This window comes from Schistocerca serialis, chromosome 5, assembly GCF_023864345.2.
Source record: "Schistocerca serialis cubense isolate TAMUIC-IGC-003099 chromosome 5, iqSchSeri2.2, whole genome shotgun sequence".
Taxonomy (NCBI): Eukaryota; Metazoa; Arthropoda; class Insecta; order Orthoptera; family Acrididae; genus Schistocerca; species Schistocerca serialis.
This window is the reverse complement of record NC_064642.1, coordinates 560,153,932-560,172,839: the sequence shown is the minus strand read 5'-3', so window position 1 is coordinate 560,172,839 and position 18,908 is coordinate 560,153,932. Positions and strand designations below refer to the sequence as shown.

Below are 18,908 nucleotides of genomic sequence, written 5' to 3'. Positions count from 1 at the left end.
ATCAGTGATGTCACAGTTGGTAGCATGGCTGTATATAGATGGAAGCAGCAACCGCATGACATCCTTGATGATTTTTGTTATATGGGCTTCTATCTATGGTCTAAGGCATATTGAAAAGGAAGGATAGGTCACTCAGACTCAAGACTGAGAGGACCTACCCGTTATTGTCCAGAAGCTTAGCGACATTTTTAGGTGTGTAGAGTTTTCACGTGTTCAACTGGATCACATTGTAAGTTCACCATGATATTTCAGCAAGCAGGCTCATTGCCAACTTCACTTGGTTCCTGATGACTACTGCTCTGCCTGTGTTGGCATCCTACATTCATTGGCTGTTACCCTCTCCTTCACTCTGCTCCTGTCACTATCTGTGCAGTCACCATGGTGAGTGGTGAGGCTGGCAACGTCCAGCTGTGGACAAATTGGGCATTGCTCTCCTCATCACCACCCACTGTAGCAGCTGCACGGATGGTGACAGGAGTGGAGTGATGGAGAGGGTAATGCCCAGTGTGTATAGGATGCCAACATGAGCAGAGAAATAATCATAAAAAAGATCAGGAACCACCTGAAGATGGCGGTGAGTCTGCTGGAGTATTGTGGAGATGTTATGATATGACACAGGCGACACCCAAGAATTCTACAAGTTAAAAATTTACCAGGAAAACATCAGATTACTTTTTTAGGCTTGTTTATATGTCTACTGACCTTTCTAGAACATACTAATATTGCTGGAGACATCATCAGACATTATAAAGACTCACATGCAGTTAGGAGAAGTGATCAAAAATTATATTAAACTGATTTAGAGAAATAAGTTTCAACTTACAAACTTGCAGATATTTAAGATAATTCTCATTTATTGTTCCATCTCAGTTGCACACTTTTTAATTTGATTGCATGTTTTGATCACTCTGCATCATCTTCAGATCTAAAACAATGTAAAACTAAATACACTGAAGCACCAAAGAAACTGGTATAGGCATGCATATTCAAATCCTGAGATATGTAAACAGGCAGAAGACAACACTGTGGTCGGCAATGCCTATATAAGAAAACAAGTCTCTGACACAGTTGTTAGTTCTGTTACTGCTGCTACACAATGGCAGGTTATCAAGATTTAAGTGAGTTTGAATGTGGTGTTACAGTCATTGCCCAAGTGATGGGACACAGCATCTCCAAGATAGCGATGAAGTGGGATTTTTGCAAACAACCATTTTACGAGAGTGGGACATTTGTAGCTGGAGAGATATAGGACCCCTGATATGTCTGGATACAACTCTGCCTTGCAACATGCTGTTCAGAAGAGATCTCCACCCTCTTGTACTCTTATGGATTTATGGACAGCCCTGCAGGCTTCATGGTGTCAGTTCCCTCTAGCACCACTTCATACATTATTCAAGTCCATTCCATGTCATGATGCAGCACTTCTGCTTGCTCGCAGGGGCCCTACACAGTATTAGGCAGGTGTACCAGTTTCTTCGGCTCTTCATTGTGTATACCATTTAATATTTGACAAAAGTAGAAAACAAAGGAATAATACATAAATGTAGAATTTACCTAAGAACTGCATCAGCAACCTGCCTTGTCTACTCAGAACAACGTATCAGAGTACTGTATTTTGCAACTTTGGTCAATGTTTTAAATAGGCAGATGTTGGAGGCAGCGGGAGAGGGGGGAGCGGAAATGGAGTGAGACTAATTGTAGGAGGGAAAAAGAAGCAGGGGGGGGGGGGGGATGGTGGGGAAGTCATGAATTTAAACAAGAGAGGTCATTTTAAAATTATAGAACGTGATGTAAAAATTCTCATTGAAAGACTAATAGTGTAGAACAATGTGTATCTAAAATATAAACAGTATAAAATAAGGAATTATAAAATGGAGTGAGGGAGGGATTGCGAGTTGGCAAAGAAGATGACGGAGGGGGTGGGAGGGAGAGGAATAGTGGCAGGGATGCTATGGGTTCAACAAGAGACTAAGGCTGCAAAAAGTGAATAATGTAAAAAAAAAAGTCTGGTAAGATACCAGACTAGATGCATAAAACTGTAAAAGTGGATAGAACAGCAGATTTTGAAATTGGAACTAGCTAAAACTAACAAGTGTCTGAAGATATTCAAAGTGTGAAACTTTTTAAGTATAAAGTCATAAGTTGTTACTCTAAAAATATACAAATGTATAAAGATTTTTTTCATTAAAATGTTAAAAGTGTAGGCCTAGTATGATGGATGTATAAATAGTGAAAAACATAAAGATCGTAAAATTACAGAAGTGGAATTATGTAGAGAACCTAGAACTGCATGAAGAGTCAGTAAATACTATGAAATAAAAAAAATGAAGACATTGAAAGTACAAAGCCAATAAAAAATGTAAAACAATAAATTATGAAAGTGTAGCAACTAAAGTTATAGGGACATGGTGTGACATTCATGGTTAACTGCATTTGCTTGTGCTGGTGGCATTGTAGAGCAGATAATTTTGCAGTATGTACAAAGCCTGTCTCTATGCCAGCTTGCTGCTAGAACAGTGCATGAGCTGATGTATTGCTGCTGTCTCTTCTGGGTGAGTGGGGCTGTTGATCATACATGTGTTGTGGTGAGGTGGTCAATTGGAATAGACTTTCAAAGTTTCTAAAAAAATGCACTTGATAAAATAATTCTGCTGCTGATGTAATGTATTGCCAGGCTCTTGCAGACAGTGTGTAAAAATCTCAATCAATCATTGTCAGGAGGTGCCCTTAGGTTCATTGTGCAGCTCTCCCAAATGTGTATCTATCTGTTTAAAACATTGACCGAGTTGCAAAACACAGTATTCTGATATTCAGACAAGATGGGTTGCTGATGCAACTATTCAGGTAAATTCTACATTTATGTACAACTATTTTCTTTTCTACTGTTATAAAATATTAGATGGTACATATTTAGTTTTACTTTGTTTTTTATTTGAAAATGATCCAGAGTGATTGAAACATGTTATTGAATCAAAAACGTGTGCAACTGAGACAGAACAATAAATGAGAATTATCTTAAATATCTACTTGTACAAAGTTGCTGAATTCTCCCGAGACAATTATGTTGACTATAGTTACAAATTTGTACTTGATTCTCTTCTAAGATATCTTCTTAATCTAACATTGCTTCCATTAAACAGAATGTGAACTGGACAGCTCATCCAAAATGAAAAATTTCAATGTTTTCCATGTTTATGAGCGCTTGACAAGGTGTCAGTTCAAGATATATCCTTGTGGCAGGTCTGTTTTTGCCTTTGTCATAATAATGATTAACAGTTTCTTTCAAATTTTGAATATCTTCAGATCAACCATAAATACAGTGCAGCTGCCAGTTCTATATGCTGTGTGCAACTTCCATAAGTCTTCCATTGACTTTATCATATTAATTTACATATTTTTATGTATGTTATGTGCTACTTTGCTTATTTTCAGTTTAATTACAATAATTAGAGAGATGGCAAAAGAAGATACTTTAGATTGTCATAATGCGCTTACACACACATCATTTTTCTTTCCTCCGTATTTTATTGTAATCTGGTCCAAAGATTCAATTTTTAAATATTTTTGTTCTGGTTTTATACCAGAATATTATTAGTGAGAATATGCACAAAATTAAAGAGTTATTTGTGTTCTGTGCATGTGCTCTTTCAATTTGAATTTTGGTAGCCATTTTGTATAATTAGATGCTACATAATTACTGTTTACTTCCAGCCCTGGGTCAAGCAGTCCAGCTTGCTTCGTCTTTAGTGAAGTTCCCACAAGCATGTATGTTAGCAGACAGGGATTCAGTTTATAACAGTGCCTTCAATGCAAAAACCTTTGATGAAGGAATGGAGTATGAAAAGAATAGTGCATCTGATGAAGTCATAGCTGTAAGTTATTTGCTTATTAAATGAAGTTGCCTCATGTAGACTTGTTTTATGGAAATCTGATTTTAATTAATATTTTTTACTCTTTTGCCCTGTACAAGGAAACACAGTAGTAAGACACTTTTCTTTTGAGAAGAACAGTTTTTATACCCCCATTGAGCCATTTTAATTTTCCACAATTTCCCTAAATCATGTGATACAAATAACCAGATGCTTCCTTGGAAGAAGGCAAAACTGTTATTACTGATACTTGGTGCCACTAACAAATGTTGTTTCATTATTGATTACATTTATACAGTGTCTTTGATTAATTACTAGCATTGGACAAAAAGTTGAAGCAGCTATTTTGAGCCAGATGGAACGAGTTAGGAAGCCAAAAAAACAGTTCAGTAACAGTAAAAAGAGTACACGATATGTGTAACATCTTCATTAAAAAACTTAAAACTTAAAAAAGTGAGTAATAATAGCTGGAGAGAGAGCGTTTAATTACATCTCAATGAGGATTAAGTGAACCAACCAAGGTAGATTTCAAAGTCCAGTCAAGATGTTCAGGCTATTAATAGCCCCAAAGAACAATTTTGATGCAACAATCGCCATTTGTGTTATGTTATGCTGGAGAGCTGTGTTGAGCTATTGATATGCAGTAGTTCAGTAATTTTTGTGTATGTGTTGCTATTCTTGTCATTTAGAAACTCTTAATGCATGTCATATGATAAATAAATAATAGAGAGCAAATAAGGATGGGCTGCTTACCAGTGTGCACTGCAGGCAGTGAATTGAAACCTATTTTCTGGACTACACAGTTATGAGTGACTAAGACAGACTGACTGACTGCTAAATGGCAGTACCAACATGAGGGCACTCCTGACGCATGATCAGTGTGTTGAACCCCGGTTGTAAGATTTAGAAGCACTCAGGCCTGGGCTAAGACTGTTTTGAATGTAGGTTTACCAAGGTTTAACACTATGCACATGTCTTCCAAAACTCTTTAGGTACTGGTAGACTAGCATACTACATATAGGATTATCAGAGGCCCTGTTGCCATGTGAGAGTTCCTACGATGTGGATTTCCTAGTTAAGTTTTTAATATAACTGAGGAAGCAGCAGTGTTTTTATTTATTTATTTGTTTTTTAAGCAGCTTTCTTTCTAGTTTACTTAGTCAAATTTACCTGGCATATGCATGAATAGCATTAAGCACTACCATGATAGTTTACTGTGTACAGAGTAAGTTTTTATGATGTCCTTGCCTTTTCTTAATGCATACCTTGACCTTTCTCACATCATCCACCTTGTGGGTGGGATCAACATGATGAATGAATAAATATGAGGTCTATTCAAAAAATTCCAGAACAGTCATAATTTCATGTCAGTGGTGTGTTAGGGTGAAATGTGGTTGGCATCCCTGCACACATCTGTGTTTAATAAGTAAGGCCATGCTGATAGTTTTGTTTGACTTCCTGTGAAGGATTATTTCATAATGAATTTGTTCCACTGGGACAAACTGTTAATCAGTGGTACTACCAGGATATGTTGCGACACCTGTGAGAAAATGTGACAAGGAAACTGTCTGAAATGTGGTGAGACAACTCATGGCTGTTGCATCACGACAATACCCCCTCACATTCATCCCTGTTGGTGCATGACTATTGCATAAAAAATGAAATCACTGTGCTGTCTCATCCTCTGTACTCTACAGATCTGGCCCTTGCAGACTTTTCTTATTTCCAAAGTTGAAAACCCCATTGAAATGATGAAGATTTGCAATGATGGACAAGATAAAAGAAAATTTGCAGTCTGCACTTCATGCGATCCAGCAAGAGGCATACCAAACTGCTTTGGGAAGTGGAATCGGCATTGGGAGCAGTGTATCAATTGTGGAGGAGAGTATTTCGAAAGAGACCATGCATAATAAGTAAAAGATAACTGTAGAAAAATTTTGTGGACGAAGTTCCAAAATTTTTTTGAACAGACTTTGTATGACTGAATGAATGAATAAAGGAACAAAAGGAGAAAGGACTGTGTTACTGGAAGGGTCTTGGTAGACTGTAAATAATGGAAGGAGTAAAGGTAACAACTCACAATATATTTGGGATGAGCAGTAGTCATAGGCATATAAACAATAATAAAAATGTTGCTAAGGCCTTGGGGCCCTCTCATTCTGGAATCTAATGACCTCCCTTTCCTTCTCAACCTTTTCTAATCTGCTGCTCTCTTCTCCCCTGGGGAAGAAACTAATCGCTCTGAATCCTAGGATATTATAGTGTATTTTTATATATGTACAAATGTCTCACCTCCTGAAGGTAAGTACTGGCCGGCAATTCTAGCAGTGCTCATAAAATTACAATACATCTACATCTACATCACACTTTGCAAGCCACCTAATGGTGTGTGGCAGAGGGTTCTTTTGATACCACTGTCTGATCCCTCCAACCCTGTTCCACTCGCAAATAGTGTGTGGGAAGAATGATTGTTGGTAAGCCTCTGTATTGGCTCTAATTTTTCAAATTTTCTCCTTGTGTTCAATATATGAGATGTACGTGGCAGGAAGTAATATGTTGCCTGACTCCTCCTGAAAAGTGCTGTCCCAAAACTTCAATAGTAACTCTCTCCATGATGCACAATGCCTCTCATGTAACTTCTTCCAGTGGAATTTGTTTAGCATCTCCGTAACGCTCTCTCACCAGCTAAACAATCCCATGACGAAATGTGCCGCTCTTTGGATCTTCTCTATTTCCGCTCTTTGGATCTTCTCTATTTTGTCTATCAGTCGTACATGATAGGGGTCCCAGATAGATGAATAATACTCAAGAATTGGGCAAACAGGCACCTTATAAGCCATTTCTTTCATGGACATTTCCTTAAGATTCTTCCGATGAGTCTGAGTCTGGTGTCTGGTTTTCCCACTGTATGTTTTATATGGTCATTCCACTTAAGGTCGCTCAGGATAGTTACTCCTAGATATTTTACGGCAGATGCTGTCTCCAGCTGTTTGTCCTCAATAGTGTAGTTGTACAGTAGTGGATTTCTTTTCCTATACATGCGCAATATACTACATTTATTTACGTTCAGGGTCAACTGCCAGTGCCTGCACCAATCATCAATTCTCTGCAGGTTGTTCTGCAAATTCTTGTCATCTTCTGACGTTGCTACTTTGGTATAGAAAACTGCATCATCTGTGAATGGCCTTAAAGAGCATGCAATGCTTTCTACTAGATCATTTACATATATATTTTGAACAGCAACTGTCCTATCACACTTCCCTGTGATATTCTGAATATTACCTTTACATCTGTCAATTTTGTTCTGTTAAGAGCAATGTGTTGAGTTCCATCTGCAAGAATGTCTTGAATCCAATTGCAAGTCTTCTCCAATACTCTGTGAGCCCATATTTTTTTAATTAATCAGCAATGCAGGACAGTGTCAAATGCCTTACTGAAATCAAGGAACATGGCATCTACGTGAGCGCCATTGTCCACTGCACTGTGGACCTCATGGAGAAACAGAGCGAGCTGAGTTTTGCAGGATCTATGTTTGCAGAATCCATTTTGATTTGTATAGAGATGATCATTTTCCAAAAACATGATAATTCTTGAGAATAAAACATGTTCCATAATTCTACAACAGATTGACGTCAACAATATTGGTCTATAATTGTGTGGATCTGTCTTATGGCCTTTCTTAAAAACGGGAATGACCTGTGCTTTTTTTTCCAGTCGTTAGGTACCTTTTGTTGCTCAAGCGATCTACGATAAACTACTGCTAGAAAGGGAGCAAGTTCTTTTGCATAATCTTTAAAGAGTCTTATAGGTATCTCATTTGTTCCTGACACCTTTCCACTACTAAGCGATTTTAGCTGCTTTTTAATTCTGCAATCGGTTATCTCAATATCTGCCATTTCGACATTGGCATAACAATTGAAAGGATGGACAGTGTTACAATCTGCTGCGGTGAAATAACTTCGGAAGACCGAATTCAGTATTTCGGCTTTCTCTCTGTTATCTTCTGTTTCGGTGCCGGTGTGGTCACTGAGAGAACGAATAGATGATTTTGACCCACTTACTGATTTTACATACAACCAAAATCTCTTAGGGTTTTTACTCAGGTCGGTTGACAACATCTTACTTTTAAAATCATTGAATGCTTCTCTCATAGCTCTCCTTACACTCATTTTCACTTTGTTCAGCTTTTATTTATTAGCTAGGTTTTTACTTCTCTTGAATCTGAAATGAAGTGCCCTTTGTTTATGTAGTGCTTTTTTAACATGGCAATTAAACCATGGTGGATCTTTCCCATACCTTAAAACCTTACTAGGGCATATTGAATGATGCCTTTGAATTTTTTTCCATTTGTTCTCCACATCTTTGTCCTCTTCACTGAATATTTGATGCTGACTGCTGAGGTATTCTGAAATTTGTATCCTGTCACCCTTGCTGAGCAAATATATCTTCCTACCTTTCTTAACATTCGTTATAGGCCCTGTCGTCATAGATGCTGTCACAGCCTTATGATCACTGATACCTTCCTCTACGTTAACGGATTCAATAAGTTCAGGTCTATTTGTTGTCAGGAGATGTAAGACATTATCCTTTTGAGTTGGTTTTCTAACTATCTGCTCAAGGTAATTTTCGGACAAGACATCCAGGACAATGCCTCGTGAATCCCTGTCTCGGGCGCCAGTTTTGATGGCATAAGACTCCCAGTCTTTATCTGGTAAGTTGAGGTCACCCCCTGTTACAACAGCATGATCAAGAAAATTAATATTGATATTCTGCAAGTTGTGTCTGAAGTACTCTACAACTACAGATCCTGACCCAGGTGGTCTATAGAAGCATCTGATCACCATTTTTGACTGGACAAATGTAAGGATGTAGAGGCGCATATCACTAGGGGTAAGATAGATACTGCCTACAGGAAAATTAAAGAGACCTTTGGAGAAAAGAGAACCACTTGCATGAATATCAAGAGCTCAGATGGAAACCCAGTTCTAAGCAAAGAAGGGAAAGCAGAAAGGTGGAAGGAGTATGTAGAGGGCCTATACAGGGGCGATGTTCTTGAGGACAATATTATGGAAATGGAAGAGGAGGTAGATGAAGATGAAATGGGAGATATGATACTGCGTGAAGAGTTTGACACAGCACTGAAAGACCTAAGTTGAAACAAGGCCCAGGGAGTAGACAACATTCCATTAGAACTACTGACAGGCTTGGGAGAGCCGGTGCTGACAAAACTCTATCATCTGGTGAGCAAGATGTATGAGACAGGCGAAATTCCCTCAGACTACAAGAAGAATATAATAATTCCAATCCCAAAGAAAGAAGGTGTTGACAGATGTGAAAATTACCGAACTATCAGTTTAATAAGTCACAGCTGCAAAATACTAACGCGAATTCTTTACAGACGAATGGAACAACTGGTAGAAGCTGACCTTGGGGAAGATCAGTTTGGATTCCGTAGAAATGTTGGAACACGTGAGGCAATACTGAACCTACAACTTATCTTAGAAGAGAGATTAAGGAAAGGCAAACCTACATTTCTGGCATTTGTAGACTTAGAGAAAGCTTTTGACAATGTTGACTGGAATACTCTCTTTCAAATTCTGAAGGTGGCAGGGGTAAAACACAGGGAGCGAAAGGCTATTTACAATTTGTACAGAAAGCAGATGGCAGTTATAAGAGTCGAGGGACATGAAAGGGAAGCAGTGGTTTGGAAGGGAGTGAGACAGGGTTGTAGCCTCTCCCCGATGCTATTCAATCTGTATATTGAGCAAGCAGTAAAGGAAACAAAAGAAAAATTCGGAGTAGGTATTAAAATCCATGGAGAAGAAATAAAAACTCTGAAGTTTGCCGATTACATTGTAATTCTGTCAGAGACAGCAAAGGACTTGGCAGAGCAGTTGAACGGAATGGACAGTGTCTTGAAAGGAGGATATAAGATGAACATCAACAAAAGCAAAATGAGGATAATGGAATGTGGTCAAATTAAGTCAGGTGATGCAGAGGGAATTAGATTAGGAAATGAGACACTTAAAGTAGTAAAGGAGTTTTGCTACTTGGGGAGCAAAATAACTGATGATGGTCGAAGTAGGGAGGATATAAAACATAGACTGGCAATGGCAAGGAAAGCGTTTCTGAAGAAGAGAAATTTGTTAACGTTGAGTATAGATTTAAGTGTCAGGAAGTCGTTTCTGAAAGTATTTGTATGGAGTGTAGCCATGTATGGAAGTGAAACATGGACAATAAATAGTTTGAACAAGAAGAGAATAGAAGCTTTCGAAATGTGGTGCTACAGAAGAATGCTGAAGATTAGATGGGTAGATCATATAACTAATGAGGAGGTACTGAATAGGATTGGGGAGAAGAGGAGTTTGTGGCACAACTTGACAAGAAGAAGGGACCGGTTGGTAGGACATGGGACATGTTCTGAGGCATCAAGGGACCACAAATTTAGCATTGTAGGGCAGCGTGGAGGGTAAAAATCGTAGAGGGTGACCAAGAGATGAATACACTAAGCAGATTCAGAAGGATGTAGGTTGCAGTAAGTTCTGGGAGATGAAGAGGCTTGCACAGGATAGAGTAGCACGGAGAGCTGCATTAAACCAGTCTCAGGACTGAAGACCACAACAACAACACATGGGCTAGGTTTATGTAACAAATACAAGATGCCATACAACAGTATAGATAGTGAGGAATAAGCACAACTACAATGACTGTCACTGTACAAAAGTACATGAACTACATATACAATAACATAGGCAGTGTAACGCACAACATAAAAAAAAACAGCCAATAGCTACTGTACAAGTATAGTTAATGATCTAACAGGACAATAGTTCACATTGGATACAATTTATGGTGTGGCCACGAGGCAAGATAGGTACAGTACAGTTTTAGCTAGTGTTAAATAACACAATGAGTGAAATCAGAAAGAGTGATCACCAGGCAGTGATGGCATATATAGATGGCATGTCATAGGTGATGCTGGAAGGTGCCTGCACAGCCCACCATGTGCGGTCGCTTGGCAGCAGTGTCTCCCCCTGGCAGCCATGCTTTGCAATAGTGGACACAGTGTGACAGTCATATCATATGTGCCAGTCATGTGTCTTGGTAAGTCAACCCCCACCCGATGATGTTGAGCAGTGCTCCAAACCAGGCCGATGTTGTTGGAAACATCAGATAGCCCCTCTAGTTTTGCCAGCTCCTGCTCAGTACAGACAGAAGCACACATCTGGAAAGTCCCCACCTGACAATGCAGTCTTAGTCATGGTGGCTCCGACATTGGTTGCAGAGGCCACTGACTTAAGTCCACATCGGGTTCTGGCATGGAAGGGAACTCCAGTGGTGAGGCCTGGGCCGATACCACAGCCTGATCTTCTCCTGACATCCAGTACTAGACCAAGAAACCTATAAACAGAGGGAGATGAGGGCAAGGACAGGATTGGCGAACAGGGCTGTGAACCAGAGGGCAGGTACAGCTTCGAATCAGGAGGGGAGATAGCAGAAGGCCCAATGGAAGAGAAATGAAAGGCAGCATCACCATAATGTATGTCTGCCAGACGTGGCAGCAGCTGGGTCCTCCACACATATGGAGCTGATTTTGATGGCATGCCACCACTGTCCAGTCCCACATGTCCAGAGTGAACATGCAGTGTCCTCACTGCTTCTGTTGCACACCTGCCAGAATCCATGTGACCTGGCATCCAAAGCTTTGCAGCCACACAAGGGTGCCTGTCCAGAAGCATGGAGACGGTGCTGCGGATGGCCCCACAGATGTTGGCAGCTTGAGACGGAGGAGTGTGTGGGGCTGATGGTCATGGGGGATTTTCACTATACTCTTCTTCCCTATTGGTGTTGAGCTGCAGCAATACAAAAAATGTTAGCACCTCATCCGTAGAAGCATCAGCCACATATTACTTCAACTGCATTTTAAAAGTGAGTCTTTTGGTGTCACCATTTGATTGGAGGTGCGGGGCAAAGTCAGGACATGCGGGGACCAAGCAGCAATTGGTATTGTAATTGTAAACTGTCAAAGCTGCATTGGTAAAGTACCGGAACTTCAAGCGCTGATAGAAAGCACCGAAGCTGAAATCGTTATAGGTACAGAAAGCTGGCTGAAGCCAGAAATAAATTCTGCCGAAATTTTTACAAAGGCACAGACAGTGTTTAGAAAGGATAGATTGCATAAAACCAATGGTGGTGTGTTTGTCGCTGTTAGTAGTAGTTTATCCTGTAGTGAAGTAGAAGTGGATAGTTCCTGTGAATTGTTATGGGTGGAGGTTACACTCAACTACCGAGCTAGGTTAATAATTGGCTCCTTTTACCGACCTCCCGACTCAGCAGCATTAGTGGCAGAACAACTGACAGAAAATTTGGAATACATTTCACATAAATTTTCTCAGCATGTTATAGTCTTAGGTGGAGATTTCAATTTACCAGATATAGACTGGGACACTCAGATGTTTAGGACCGGTGGTAGGGACAGAGTATCGAGTGACATTATACTGAGAGCATTATCTGAAAATTACCTCGAGCAATTAAACAGAGAACCGACTCATGGAGATAACATTTTGGACCTATTGATAACAAACAGACCTAAACTTTTCGACTCTGTAAGCGCAGAACAGGGAATCAGTGATCATAAGGCCATTGCAGCATCCCTGAATATGGAAGTTAATATGAATATAAAAAAGAGAGGAAGGTTTATCTGTTTAACAAGAGTAATAGAAGGGAGATTTCAGACTACCTAACAGATCAAAACGAAAATTTCTGTTCCGACACTGACAAAGTTGAGTGTTTATGGAAAAAGTTCAAGGCAATCGTAAAATACGTTTTAGACAGGTACGTGCCAAGTAAAACTGTGAGGGACGGAAAAAACCCACCGTGGTTCAACAACAAAGTTAGGAAACTACTGTGAAAGCAAAGAGAGCTTCACTGCAAGTTTAAACGCAGCCAAAACCTCTCAGACAAACAGAAGCTAAACGATGTCAAAGTTAGCGTAAGGAAGGCTATGCGTGAAGTGTTCAGTGAATTCGAAAGTAAAATTCTATGTACCGACTTGACAGAAAATCCTAGGAAGTTCTGGTCTTACGTTAAATCAGTAAGTGGCTCAAAACAGCATATCCAGACACTCCAAGATGATGATGGCATTGAAACAGAGGATGACACGCATAAAGCTGAAATACTAAACACCTTTTTCCAAAGCTGTTTCACAGAGGAAGACCGCACTGCAGTTCCTTCTCTAAATCCTCGCACAAACGAACAAATGGCTGACATCAAAATAAGTGTCCAAGGAATAGAAAAGCAACTGAAATCACTCAACAGAGGAAAGTCCACTGGACCTGACAGGATACCAGTTCGATTCTACACAGAGTACGCGAAAGAACTTGCCCCCCTTCTAACAGCCATGTACCGCAAGTCTCTAGAGGAACGGAAGGTTCCAAATGATTGGAAAAGAGCACATCGTTGAGCAGATGTGCAAAACTATAGACCTATATCTCTGACGTTGATCTGTTTTAGAATTTTAGAACATGTTTTTTGCTCGCGTATCACGTCATTTCTGGAAACCCAGAGTCTACTCTGTAGGAATCAACATGGATTCCGGAAACAGCAATCATGTGAGACTCAACTCGCTTTATTTGTTCATGAGACCCAGAAAATATTAGATACAGGCTCCCAGGTAGATGCTATTTCCCTTGACTTCCGGAAGGCATTCGATACCGTTTCGCACTGTCGCCTGATAAACAAAGTAAGAGCCTACGGAATATCAGACCAGCTGTGTGGCTGGATTGAAGAGTTTTTAGCAAACAGAACACAGCATGTTGTTATCAATGGAGAGACGTCTACAGACGTTAAAGTAACCTCTGGCGTGCCACAGGGGAGTGTTATGGGACCATTGCTTTTCACAATATATATAAATGACCTAGTAGATAGTGTTGGAAGTTCCATGCGGCTTTTCGCGGATGATGCTGTAGTATACAGAGAAGTTGCAGCATTAGAAAATTGTAGTGAAATGCAGGAAGATCTGCAGCAGATAGGCACTTGGTGCAGGGAGTGGCAACGGACCCTTAACATAGACAAATGTAATGTATTGCGAATACATAGAAAGAAGGATCCTTTATTGTATGATTATATGATAGCGGAATAAACACTGGTAGCAGTTACTTCTGTAAAATATCTGGGAGTATGCATGCGGAACGATTTGAAGTGGAATGTAGTCCATCAACAAAGGAGGTGGCTTACAAAAAGACTCGTTCAACCTATACTTGAGTATTGCTCATCAGTGTGGGATCCGTACCAGGTCGGGTTGACGGAGGAGATAGAGAAGATCCAAAGAAGAGCGGCGCGTTTCGTCACAGGGTTATTTGGTAACCGTGATAGCATTACGGAGATGTTTAGCAAACTCAAGTGGCAGACTCTGCAAGAGAGGCGCTCTGCATCGCAGTGTAGCTTGCTCACCAGGTTTTGAGGGGGTGCGTTTCTGGATGAGGTATCGAATATATTGCTTCCCGACTGGAACAGAAAAGGGAGGTAATGACAGTGGCACGTAAAGTGTCCTCCGTCACACACCGTTGGGTGGCTTGCGGAGTATAAATGTAGATGTAGATGTAGAGGTGGAAAGGTGGAGACAGCAGGTGTTGAATTCCATTTCTGTGGCAGAACTCACTGGAAACTGGGGAGCAAAAGTGTGGTCCACTGTAAGACACCAACATGAGAGGAAGTCCTTCAATATCAAACATTCTGTTGAGTGCTGCAGCTGTAGCCTTTGCACTCCTTGACTGACAATTGACCACATACTGGAAGTTGGAGTATGCATCGAGGAAAATCAGCCAGGTGGTATCCAGGAAGGGGCCCACAAAAGTTGACATGAACCTTTGAAATATTGCTGGTGCACCCCAAAAACTAATCATTTGAAACAATACAGGGTGTACATGAATTCTGGGAACACTTTCAGTTATTTATTGCACAAGACCTAAACATTGTACAGATGTCATGCATATTTTGTTTTGAAGAGAAACCCTGAAAGTTTTTTTACAAACATTTGAAATGCGAACCATGAGTGACCCAGCAAACGTCAATATGGTAATTGAATTCTTGCCATACCCATCCCAGCAGGGCATCATCGACTGTGGCAGTTGCTTCCTGTATTCTCTCCTGGAGCTCTGCTACATCACGTGGTAGAGGCGGTTGTAGTGTTGGCTGAAGAGCCAACACTGTGTTTCTAGAGGAGGCCGAAATGCACGCGTTTAATTACACGCTGACTGGTGTGAGGTCTGGAACAGGACAATATCTTGAGAATTGCAAATAAAGTACGTAGTTGATATAATACTTAACTTTAATCCACAATTGTAGAACATCTCTCTTAACGGTACATGTTATAACCACAATATATATAGCAAAGGATTATGGCGCCTTGCTAGGTCGTAGCAAATGACGTAGCTGAAGGCTATGCTAACTATCGTCTCGGCAAATGAGAGTGTATCGGTCAGTGTAGCTTCACTAGCAAAGTCGGCTGTACAACTGGGGCGAGTGCTAGGACGACTCTCTAGACCTGCCGTGTGGCGGCGCTCGGTCTGCAATCACTGATAGTGGCGACACGCGGGTCCGACGTATACTAATGGACCGCGGCCGATTTAAAGGCTACCACCTAGCAAGTGTAGTGTCTGGCGGTGACACCACAGCGGTACATACACCAGATCCTTAATGTGTCCCCACAGAAAAAAGTCACATGGAGTGAGATCTGGTGATCGGGGAGGCCATTTCATGAAACAGCTGTCCCCTTCTGTAGCACGGCACCTGCACTCACCATGTTTGCGACCAGAGTTGACTATCAGCAAATTACCAAACTATGCTGTGGCAGTATACATGGGGGGGAAAAAAAACTTTCAGGGCTTCTCTTCAAAATGACATATGTATGATATCTGTACAATGTTTGGTTCTTGTGCAATAAATAATTGAAAATGTTCCCGGACTTTATGTACACCCTGTATAATCCATGCAGCATGTTGACTACCAGAATCTTCTGTGATTCCTCATCCAGGGGTAGTTAAGAGTAAGCTTTGGAGAGATTGACCTGCAGAAACTGCTAGTTTCTCGCAAGTGCAAAGAAAAGCTCATCTAGTTTTGGAATGGGATACATATCAACCTCTGACCGGGAATTGAACATAACATTAGTCTCCATAAAAGCACAGTTTTCCTGACAGGTTTTGACAACAACCAGGAATGTTGCCCACTGACTTACAGACATGGATTCAATGATGTCCAAGGCTGTCAATCTATCTAGCTCATTTTTGACAGCATGCCCCAGTGCGAAGGGCATGAGTCATGCAGAGAAGAATAGAATTTAACAGGGATGCAGAGGCACTTATGGCCCACATTTTCCCAAACGAACAGCATTTCTTTGCTGAGAGATGAGCTTCTTTCCTGCAAAAGCTACTTTCAGTAGCCATTGGATTTGAAAAAGCTCAATTGAATGTACGTAAAACAAGAGTAATTACAATGACTGACTGTTCCTGGTCAAGTTAGGTTTGTTAACAAACCATGTCCAGTAGACAAGCTGAATGATTAAAACTTGTTATGGGGCACTCCTAGAATGAGAGTCTGTGTTGCTTATCGCTAGTAAACCTTTGTGGAATAATTTAAGCCATGTAGACTACAAGTGTCAAATATCAAACTGCTCATCTCAGCATCCTCTACATTGCCATGGAAAGTTTTGAACATCCACCATTACACAGTACATATGCTGCCTTACAGAATTTATTGTTGAAAAGCTTCACCTGCTCATGATGTGTAGTGTTTCCTTGGTGAACACAATTAACTTGTGTGAAAATGAAAATGTGGTGTTGTGTAAAATAATTTTTGATCCTTTAATGAAGATGACAAATCAAAATAATTAAAATCCACATCTGTAGAAATACCCTGAAATCATTCCTTAACTGGTTTGTGACTTCACTGTTTCTCCTATCAAAATCATAATATATTTTATTTCTTTCTGCAGTTTGTTAGCTTTTACTTTTCTAAAATCAGATAACTGTTCATTATACACAAGTGTCCAAAATACAAAAATTATAAGAAGTAAAATCTAGAGAACAAGTTATGAATTTGTGTAAAGGTGCTGCATGTGCTCTATGAATACAATGTTGTGCCTTCAGTAACTTCTTTCTTTTTGGGCTCTAACAGCACGACAGAATCACTAAACTAAACTCCGTCCGAACAGACCTTGGCAGGTCCAACGGTACCGACCGGCCGCCGTGTCATCCTCTGGCCACGGGCATCTCTGGAGGCAGATACAGAGGGGCATGCGGTCAGCACACCATTCTCCCAGCCATATGTCAGTTTATGAGAGCAGGGCCGCTACCTCTCAGTCAAGCGGCTCCTAAGTTTGCCGCACAAGGGCAGAGTGCACCGCACTTGTCAATAGCACTCAGCAGACCGGACGGTCACCCATCCAAATGCTAGCCCAGCCCGACATTGCTTAACTTTGGTGATCTGATGGGAGCCGGTGTTACCGCTGTGGCGAGGCCATTGGCACAGAATCACTAGTGTATTCATAAATAAGTAAATGGTTACTATGACTAAGCACCCCAACAGAACATCGAGGCCATAATACTGACAACCAGTGTTTAAATCACAGTTGAAATTTTTGTACCAATGCCAGTGAATTGTGTGCTTCAGTAACTCATGGCCTCTTAAAAAAATGCATTGTATGAAGGATAGTGAAAAGAACCTGGACTCAGTGTGTGAAATATTATTGCAATGGGAATTTTATATTTATTGAGCTGGCATTACTAGCAGAGAAGACATAAAGGTAGAGATGGAGGTGGTGGTGATGTGTATGTAGTGAGTTTGTGTCAGTTTGAACTGATGTTAAATGTTAAATGTTTCAGGAGGCTGTTAAAGGAGCAAGAAGGTTCCTCTCTGGCACTGGAAAGCATGGGACAACTCAAAACTTGACAGAAGATTTTTCTCCACAATGACACTAGTTTTACTTTAAATATCATATGTATAATACTTGACTCTATAATGACACTTGGTAATGTTTCATGAAATAAATTTTATTTTATCAAAAATAGTAATGTACTGAAGACTTTCTGACCGTTCACTGTGTGTAGGTCCCATCATCAAGAAGAATCTTCAGAGATGTGGGGTGACTCAAGGTATACATTAACAAAAGAAAAACAGTTGTTAGAAAGTGTCACTACAGTGTGCTTACACAGGTTAAATTTAACACAAAAAAACCAACACATCAGCTGCTTATATTGCAAGAAGATGTTTCTTCTTTAGTCATATGAAATGAGAGCTGTTTGTCTCCTGCTGGTAGCTTAGTATTTATGACCACATTAATACTCATCAAAGTTGTCTACCTTTCTACATCTACATCTACATTGATACTCCGCAAGCCACCCAACGGTGTGTGGCGGAGGGCACTTTACGTGCCACTGTCATTACCTCCCTTTCCTGTTCCAGTCGCGTATGGTTCGCGGGAAGAACGACTGTCTGAAAGCCTCCGTGCGCGCTCTAATCTCTCTAATTTTACATTCGTGATCTCCTCGGGAAGTATAAGTAGGGGGAAGCAATATATTCGATACCTCATCCAGAAACGCACCCTCTCGAAACCTGGCGAGCAAGCTACACCGCGATGCAGAGCGCCTTTCTTGCAGAGTCTGCCACTTGAGTTTATTAAACATCTCCGTAACGCTATCACGGTTACCAAATAACCCAGTGACGAAACGCGCCGCTCTTCTTTGGATCTTCTCTATCTCCTCCGTCAACCCGACCTGGTACGGATCCCACACTGATGAGCAATACTCAAGTATAGGTCGAACGAGTGTTTTGTAAGCCACCTCCTTTGTTGATGGACTACATTTTCTAAGCACTCTCCCAATGAATCTCAACCTGGTACCCGCCTTACCAACAATTAGTTTTATATGATCATTCCACTTCAAATCGTTCCGTACGCATACTCCCAGATATTTTACAGAAGTAACTGCTACCAGTGCTTGTTCCGCTATCATATAATCATACAATAAAGGATCCTTCTTTCTA

At 40.6% G+C, this 18,908-nt stretch overlaps 1 protein-coding gene across 1 annotated transcript in view; it reads left to right on the top strand.

The window, feature by feature from the left end:
- LOC126480737 (probable enoyl-CoA hydratase echA8) overlaps positions 1-17,932 on the top strand; it is a 69,433-nt gene extending 51,501 nt beyond the window's left edge. The window contains exons 5-6 of the mRNA XM_050104008.1: positions 3,712-3,872; positions 17,750-17,932. Of these exons, the coding sequence (XP_049959965.1) occupies positions 3,712-3,872; positions 17,750-17,839 (251 nt within the window). The 3' untranslated portion in view covers positions 17,840-17,932. The remainder of the gene's footprint in view (positions 1-3,711; positions 3,873-17,749) is intronic.
- The last annotated feature ends 976 nt before the right edge of the window (positions 17,933-18,908 follow it).